The 7,798-nt window shown below is 34.8% G+C and overlaps 1 protein-coding gene across 33 annotated transcripts; it reads left to right on the top strand.

Moving 5' to 3' along the window:
- Positions 1-1,255: 1,255 nt before the first annotated feature.
- Positions 1,256-6,238, top strand: LOC112796542 (probable protein S-acyltransferase 17). 33 transcript variants are annotated; one of them, XM_072235365.1, is made up of 8 exons: positions 1,256-1,838; positions 1,916-2,009; positions 2,175-2,300; positions 3,728-3,839; positions 3,931-4,094; positions 5,061-5,150; positions 5,676-5,788; positions 5,931-6,238. In XM_072235365.1, exons 1-3 carry the CDS (start codon positions 1,690-1,692, stop codon positions 2,190-2,192), a joined length of 261 nt encoding a protein of 86 aa, XP_072091466.1. In that variant the 5' UTR covers positions 1,256-1,689; the 3' UTR covers positions 2,193-2,300; positions 3,728-3,839; positions 3,931-4,094; positions 5,061-5,150; positions 5,676-5,788; positions 5,931-6,238. The 33 variants fall into 31 exon arrangements, with proteins under 33 accessions (XP_072091466.1, XP_072091486.1, XP_072091462.1 ...); XM_072235361.1 differs by having other exon boundaries at positions 5,568-5,788; XM_072235384.1 differs by having other exon boundaries at positions 4,750-5,150.
- Positions 6,239-7,798: the final 1,560 nt, after the last annotated feature.

The raw sequence follows: 7,798 nt of genomic DNA, 5'->3' as shown, positions 1-7,798 counted from the left end.
TGCACTCTCTTTTTGGATTCTCTTCAGTATTGCTTGGGAGAGTACTAGGAGGGGTTTCAGTGACTTTCTTACTCAGTTGGCCCACTTGTGCCTCCAAATTTCTGATGGAGGACCTTGTTTCACTCATGAAACTTAAAGTGACCTTAGACAGATCAGAGACTATGTTTGCTAAGTTAGAGGAGTTCTGCTCAGAATTCTCTATCTGTTGCTGAGAAGATGATGGAAAAGGCTTGCTATTGTTGAGCCTATTTCTTCCACCATTATTAAAGCCTTGTTGAGGCTTTTGTTGATCCTTCCATGAGAAATTTGGATGATTTCTCCATGATGAATTATAGGTGTTTCCATAAGGTTCACCCATGTAATTTACCTCTGCCATTGCAGGGTTATCAAGATCATAAGCTTCTTCTTCAGAAGATGTCTCTTTAGTACTGTTGGATGCATTTTGCCATCCATTCAGACTTTGAGAAATCATGTTGACTTGCTGAGTCAACATTTTGTTTTGAGCCAATATGGCATTCAGAGCATCAATTTCAAGAACTCCCTTCCTCTGAGGCGTCCCATTATTCACGGAATTCCTCTCAGAAGTGTACATGAATTGGTTATTTGCAACCATTTCAATAAGTTCCTGAGCTTCTGCAGGCGTTTTCTTTAAGTGAATGGATCCACCTGCAGAATGATCCAGTGACATCTTAGAGAACTCAGACAGAACATAATAGAATAAATCTATCATGGTCCATTCTGAAATCATGTCAGAAGGACACTTTTTGGTCATCTGCTTGTATCTTTCCCAAGCTTCATAGAGGGATTCACCATCTTTTTTGCTTGAAGGTCTGAACATCCACTCTAAGCTTGCTTAACTTTTGAGGAGGAAAGAATTTAACCAAGAAGGCTGTGACCAGCTTATCCCAAGAGTCCAGGCTATCCTTAGGTTGTGAGTCCAACCATGTTCTAGCTTTGTCTCTTACAGCAAAAGGAAAAACACTACAAGAAAAATACTCATTCAGCCACACTTTTTTTAAGCTACATTTGAAAAGCATAGCCTATTAAAATAGGCTACGCTTTTCTCCGTGTTGCCTTTTTATAAGAGAAAAGGATACACAAATGCGGCATCATTTAAAAAGCGTAGCCTTAGGTATTATAGAAATCACTTATAAAGCGTAGCCGTAGGTTGATATTTATAGGTTCACTTTTCGTATCAAAGGAGACGCTTCTAAAGAGTAGCCTATTTATTAAGTTTTGGGTGCGTTTTAAAAGTGATGCCTAATGTATCTAGAGTCAAAAACTTAACAGTTAGTAAATTTTTTTCCTCTTTTTCCTGAAAGCAAACTGATGACACTTAGTAAAATTTTTGTCCATTCCCTCCAAATCTCACTCACCTCCAAAGCACCTTCATCCACTTTCGTAAACCCTCGTCGCCCCCCATTCCCTCCAAAGTCACCATCGTGAAGTAGAAACCCTGCCTGCCTCCAAAGCTCACCTTCGCCACGCACCCTTTCACACACACACACACACCCAGATTCAGAATGAGTGAACCAGAGGGAGGAGAGGAGGAAGACAGAGATGAGAGTGCGAGCGAGAGACCAGAGAGTGAGAGGGGGTCACCGCCGCAACGCCGCTGCAGCCGCTGCCATCGCCGTCGTGGAGGAGGGAGTCCGGAGGAGAGAGAGAGAAAGATGATTCACATACGAGATGGAGAGAGAGGACGAAGATGCGACGCGAGAGAGAAGGAGGTTGTTCCGCCGTGCACTGTCGTCGCTCCTGGGGTCAATTGAAGCCGCCGTCGCTGCTAGGGCTTGCCGTGCTCCTGTCCTCACTTTCAGCTTCTACGATTACTTCCTGTTCGTACTCTCAACCCCTCTCTCTCTCCAACTTTCATTTCATTCTCATTTCAATTTCAATTTCGATGTCTCTTCAGGTGTTTCATCGGTGCCGTTTTCGACGCCAAGGGTGCGGATGCAATTCTCTCTTTTGAAAAGTTCTGCTGCAATCTCCCCAGACCTCTTCTTCAGGTTCCGGTTTCTATTTGGATTAGTTTTCTCAATTCGATTTTGATCCATCTGCTAATTAATTGGGTTGATTAATACCAGATCATATATCTCGCCATAATCAGTTCAACATATTATTTCATTGTAAAATCGTGTTTAACAGATCATATATGATTAATGTGAATGAAGAACACTAGGTTGAGTTGAATTGAATTGAATCATGGATAAGAGCATGTTAGCTGGTTTGGAATCACTTCCAGAAGCTTATCAGCAAAGAATGGCGTCCATGATGGAACAAGTTCAAATCCGTGACAGGTACCTCCTCTTCACTCTATATGTTAACTAATTCCATGTGTTTTGAGTTGAGCTTTATGTTCCTAAATATTCCTATCATTGAATTCAGCATTTCAAAGTTTGGTCTTTCTCCGAGACTGTGCCAACTGGAGTTAAAATTTGAGTGAAGCAAAAGGAACATATTTTTAAGTGCTTATTCATCTCCTTCAAGTCAATTTCTTAGAATTTTTCATGTATTACACTGATCTAATGATCTGCATTTGCTTTTGCTAACTTTGCCAATCCACTATGCTTTCTTTACTCTCTTGATTTATTACACTGATCTAATGCTCTCAATGTTCTGTAGATTGTATGAAATTTATCATGAGTAGTTTTTGCGATTTATCCGAAATAGTAAAGTTGAGTAAAGAGTGAAAATTATAACTCTTACCATTGGTATCCATGATTCCATCATCAATGAGCTCTTGCATATTTTCTTGCAATTTAACTTTGCAGCCATGTTGTGCTAATTTATGAGACAAGTGCATTAGAGGGTTCACATGCCCTTGTGCTGGAAATGGAATAACTGGAACATGTTTGAGCTTCATCTTTTCTGGTGTTTTTGATTCTGAGGTTTAGCATTACTCTTTCTTTTAGTTGCATTGTAGCTACTAATTTAAGCTATGTACCTACCTTATTTTAATTTAACTTTTTTGCACAAGACAGCTATAAGAAATGCTTGATTACAAGTAAAGCAAGTTGATTCCTTTTAGTGCCAAACAGAGTTGGAGTTTTGGTTCCAATTTTAGAGTTATCTTCAAGGATTATTGAGTAACTTTTTAACTTTGAATTTGCTAGTATATTTCTTATAGGAAGGGCGTCTTTGGGAATTGGGAAGGGTATATTAAATTGTGACTAAAAGGAAACCTTTTTACTAGTATACTTTGTGGCAGGATTTATTGTAACTTTGAATCTCTCAATGATTTTTATTGTTGCTTTATGATGTGGAGGCTGCTGTGAGTTAAGAGATTGAAGTCATTCTCAGGTTTGATTTGCATTTATTTAATTTTCTATAGCAAATGTGATTTCTTTTCAAGTAGGTGCTTCTCTATGTGGATGAGAAGAAAATAGCAACTTGTTTTTCCAATGATTGTTATGGTATTTAATTAAACTGATATAATCTGCAATGCAGTTTTTTGTACCTTTAACTATTGTATCAACATGTAGATAACTTCTCTACTGAATCTATTGCTCAGATATTCAGAAAAAAAGAAGCCCAAGAAGTAAAACTCAAACTTGTTTACAATTTCATAATTACTAAGGGAGGAATCTGTTGCTCAAATAACCTCTCTACTGAATCTGTTGCTCAGATAACCTCTCTTTATAAAGTTTCATGCATTGGAGGAATCATTGCATTTTTTTCTCCTTTTCTGCAACTTTTCTAATAAAACATCATGTGACATTTTCAGGAAAATGAGATATAAATTCAAAATATGTATGATGAAGTTCTATGAAGGGTTAATGCAGATAATTAACTGAAGTGCTGAAGCCAATTTATATCCTGGTGCAATAACTTCGACAGTTAAGTGCTGAAGCTTGGGTAGATATATTCTAATATTTTCTTTGATTAGTTTCTTTGCTTCTCACTAAGGACATTATTTTGTGTTATCAGCTTCAAATTACAGAGGCAGTTGGATAATTACTTTCTCCTTGCTTACATGTGCTCTGTCAAGCTTAAAAAAATGGATGCTTGTCCTGTTTACTTCTATTAAGAAGTTCTAAGATACGCTTGGATTCATTGACATGATTGCAACAGCAACGGTGTTAAAATAAATGGTAAAAATGTAATAGATGATGAAAAATAGAATCCTTAATCATTTTGTTATATATATAATATGAGGTGACAAAAGCAATAACAGTGACATGATATAATTATGTTAACTATGTCGAACTGGTACAAGGCTAGCCAAATGGCATTGCTATTAGACTCCTAACATGAGAATATTAACACAACTACCACCATAAGCAAAGAGAGGTGAGTGATTTTCTCTCCTCTGTGTTTAATTTGGTCGAATGGCCTTGTGAAATGTAACCAAAATTCTGGTTCTTGGAACGATTAAGGTTTGGGCTCAAGAGAAAAATAGAGACAAGTCTTGTGTATTTGATCAACAAAGAGGTAAGGGTTAGAATAGTTAGATATTGATTTTAGCTGTATTTAGTGATTAAATGGCAGAAACCTTTCCGTTGAGTATGCTTATTCTCAAATAAGTTAGGCTACATAATATATTTATTGACCAGTCAGCTACTTGATTCTTGGATCTGTATGTGAATGATTGTTGCTTTCTTAATCAGCAGTTTACTTTGTAGTGGTAAATGATAATGTTCTAATAAACAAAAATCAAGTACTAATGGACTATTATTCATTTGTCTAGAGTAGTTTACTGATTTCATGTTAATTATTTTTGTTGCATGTGGATTATATATGCTGCAGTATTTTCGTGGCTCATGGCAATTTATCAACTATTGTCAACTATTGAGCTTCATGTTCCTAAATATTCCTATCATTGAATTCAGCATTTCAAAGTTTGTTCTTTCTCTGAGACTGTGCCAACTGGAGTTAAAATTTGAGTGAAGCAAAAGGAACATATTTGTTCTTTATCTTACCTTCTGATAAAGAATAGAATAGTGTCCTTATCTTTATCAATTTGCCTGGTTTTTATTTTTGACATTAACTCCACCTTAAACAATTTTGATACTCACACTTATTCACTTACAAAATCCACCAATATCATGGTTTTGCAGATTGACGAAGAGCTTCTTCAGGAAGTGGTTAATATGGGATTTGACAGAAATCAATTGCTTGAATCTTTATGCAACAGGATCCAAAATGAGGTCTGTGCCCTTCATTCTCTACTTTCATGTCTTCTTGATTGTCTCTTATTATTATCTATATATTTCTGGTACTGTGGCAAACTACTTATTATTGGATAACTGGTTCCATGTTTCTAGTGTCTATCTTGGAGCTGAGTTTCAAGAGACTATGGTTGACTCTTTACCTTAGATAGTTGACTCTTTTAAGTCTTAATGGATCTAATAATATCTCTTCCTCTGCTCAATATCTCCCACTTATTTATTTATTTTCATGTGGTTTTGTTGTTACCATGTTTGGTTAATGTGAGTGTTGAGCTGAAAAAGAGTAATGTCTGTGTTCTTTTAGCAATTGACTAATGTTGTTGGGACTCTTCATTTTTAATGTTTTCCTTTAATTTTTCAATATGAAGTGAATGACCTTTTTTGCCTTGTGAACAGGTTACTAAGGAAGAGCTTAATGCAAAAATGGGAGAAAAAAGTTTCCAACTTTGGTCTGAAAAAAACCATGCAAAGTTTCTAACATGTTTGTGTTTTGTTTTGTGGCAGATGGGGCTGGTGATGATTTGTTTAAAGAGCTATGGAGGCTGTGCAGGGCCATTAATGGATGTTCCTTGTGTTCAAGACAGAGTTTCTATTTCCCTCAGGGTCATATTGAATTGGTATGATATACACTTCTTTACATTGTTTCTGATTTTGTTTGTGAATTTCATTTTTTTCCATTTTTGTGTTATGTATGCTTTCAAATTTAAGCCTTAAGGGGTTTAGTAAGTGTTATATAATTTTGATTTTTTTCTTTTGTAGTTGCCAGAACCTACAGAACAAGATTTGAGGCAGATGAAGAACCAGAAATCTCCCAAATATGATCTTCCGTCGAACAAGATATTTAAAGAACAAGATTTTTTTCTCTTCTATCAGAAGGTTAATAACTTTTATTAGAAGATACTTATGTAGGATACAATATTTTGGTTTTTTTATAGTTTATTAGTAGTAAATTCTAAGTGGTCTAATGTATATTTGATATGGGTATGTTTAATTTAGTGTGAGATGTATGAATACTCATTTATGATCATCCCAATATTTTTAGTTCATTATAAATATATTTTGTTAAAGGATAATTTTTATTATTTAAAGAATATTGTATGGTATTATTATGTATTTATTTTTATTTTATAATTTTTAACTAATTTAATTAAAAAAATAGGATTATATATATAATCATATTACTAAATATTAGGTTTTAGAAAAAAAATTATTAGAATATATAGAAAATAAAAAAAACAATGAGGGACCTAAGGCTACACTTATATACAGTAGCTATAGTATACAAAAAAAAGAAAGAGGGATCTAAGGCTACGCTTATAAAAAGTAGCTATGGTATATAATGTGGCTACGCTTTACAAGTGATGCAGTAGCGTTGAAAAGCGTAGCCTATTCTGGAAAAATGAAAGCTGAAAAGCGTAGCCTTTGGTCCTGGACAGCATCACTTGAAAAGCGTAGCCTATTCCCAAACGCCAAAAGCGTAGCCCTTGGTGCAGAAAAGCGTAGCCTTTGAGAATAGGCAACGGTCGAATAGGAATCACTTCAAAAAGCGTAGTCGTAGCCCAAAAAGCGTAGCTGTAGCCTAAGGCATCATTTTTTTTCACTTTTGGCTACACTTTTCAAATGTACCTGAATGTGTGTTTTTCTTGTAGTGAGGGAAAAGCATGAGCCTGTAGACTTCAGGATCTACTCCATTAGTCTTAACAGTCTTACAGATCTACAAGAACTCAGTTAAAAACTGGTAGGGAACTTCTGATAGAAGTCCATGAAACTTGCAGTTTTGTTGCATTAGAGTAACTAGTTGAGGTTTCAGCTCAAAATTGTTTGCTCCAATGGCAGAAATTGAGATGCTTCTTCCATTAAACTTGGAAGTAGGTGTAGTATAATCACCAAGTATCCTCCTTGCATTATTGTTGTTGGGTTCAGCTGCCATATCCTTTTGTTGTTCGAAAATTTCAGTAAGGTTGTCTCTGGATTGTTGTAATTTAACTTCTCTTAGTTTCCTCTTCAGAGTCCTTTCAGGTTCAGGATCAGCTTCAACAAGAATGTCTTTTTTCTTGTTCCTGCTCATATGAGAAAGAAGAGAACAGAAAAGGAAGAGGAATCCTCTATGTCACAGTATAGAGATTCCTTTATGTTAGTAGAAGAAGAAAGGGAATAAGAGTGAAGAAAAATGAATAATCCAAACACAAGGGTGAGGATAAGAGTAGAGATTTGAGATGAAGAGAAGTGTTAGTAAATGAATAAATAAATAGAATAAGATGAGAGAGAGAAGTTTTCGAAAATAATTTTTTAAAAGGAGTTAATAATTTTCAAAAATTAAAGGTGAAATAAAATTAAAATTAAAATTTAAAATAATTAATTAATTAAAAGAATTTTGAAAAGGAAGGAGAAATTTTCGAAAATTAGAGAGGGAAAAGTAGTTAGGTGATTTTAAAAAAGATAAGAAACAAACAAAAAGTCAATTAGTTAGTTGAAAAAGATTTGAAAATCAAATTTGAAAAGATAAGAAGATAAGAAGATATTTTGAAATCAAATTTTTGAAAAAGATAAAATTTTGAAAAAGATATGATAAAAATATATGATTAAAAAGATATGGTTGGAAAAGATTTAATTTTTAAAATTAAAAT

This window comes from Arachis hypogaea, chromosome 4 (assembly GCF_003086295.3).
Source record: "Arachis hypogaea cultivar Tifrunner chromosome 4, arahy.Tifrunner.gnm2.J5K5, whole genome shotgun sequence".
Taxonomy (NCBI): domain Eukaryota; kingdom Viridiplantae; phylum Streptophyta; class Magnoliopsida; order Fabales; family Fabaceae; genus Arachis; species Arachis hypogaea.
This window is presented reverse-complemented; position numbering and strand designations above follow the sequence as displayed.

Bases quoted from the DNA above. Each gene is read 5' to 3' on its own strand.
- LOC112796542 (XM_072235354.1), top strand. From the start codon at position 5,049: ATGGTTTTGCAGATTGACGAAGAGCTTCTTCAGGAAGTGGTTAATATG. The intron at 5,151-5,567 runs GTCTGTGCCCTT...CCTTGTGAACAG, and splicing joins GCAACAGGATCCAAAATGAG to GTTACTAAGGAAGAGCTTAA. The intron at 5,789-5,930 runs GTATGATATACA...TTTCTTTTGTAG, and splicing joins CTCAGGGTCATATTGAATTG to TTGCCAGAACCTACAGAACA.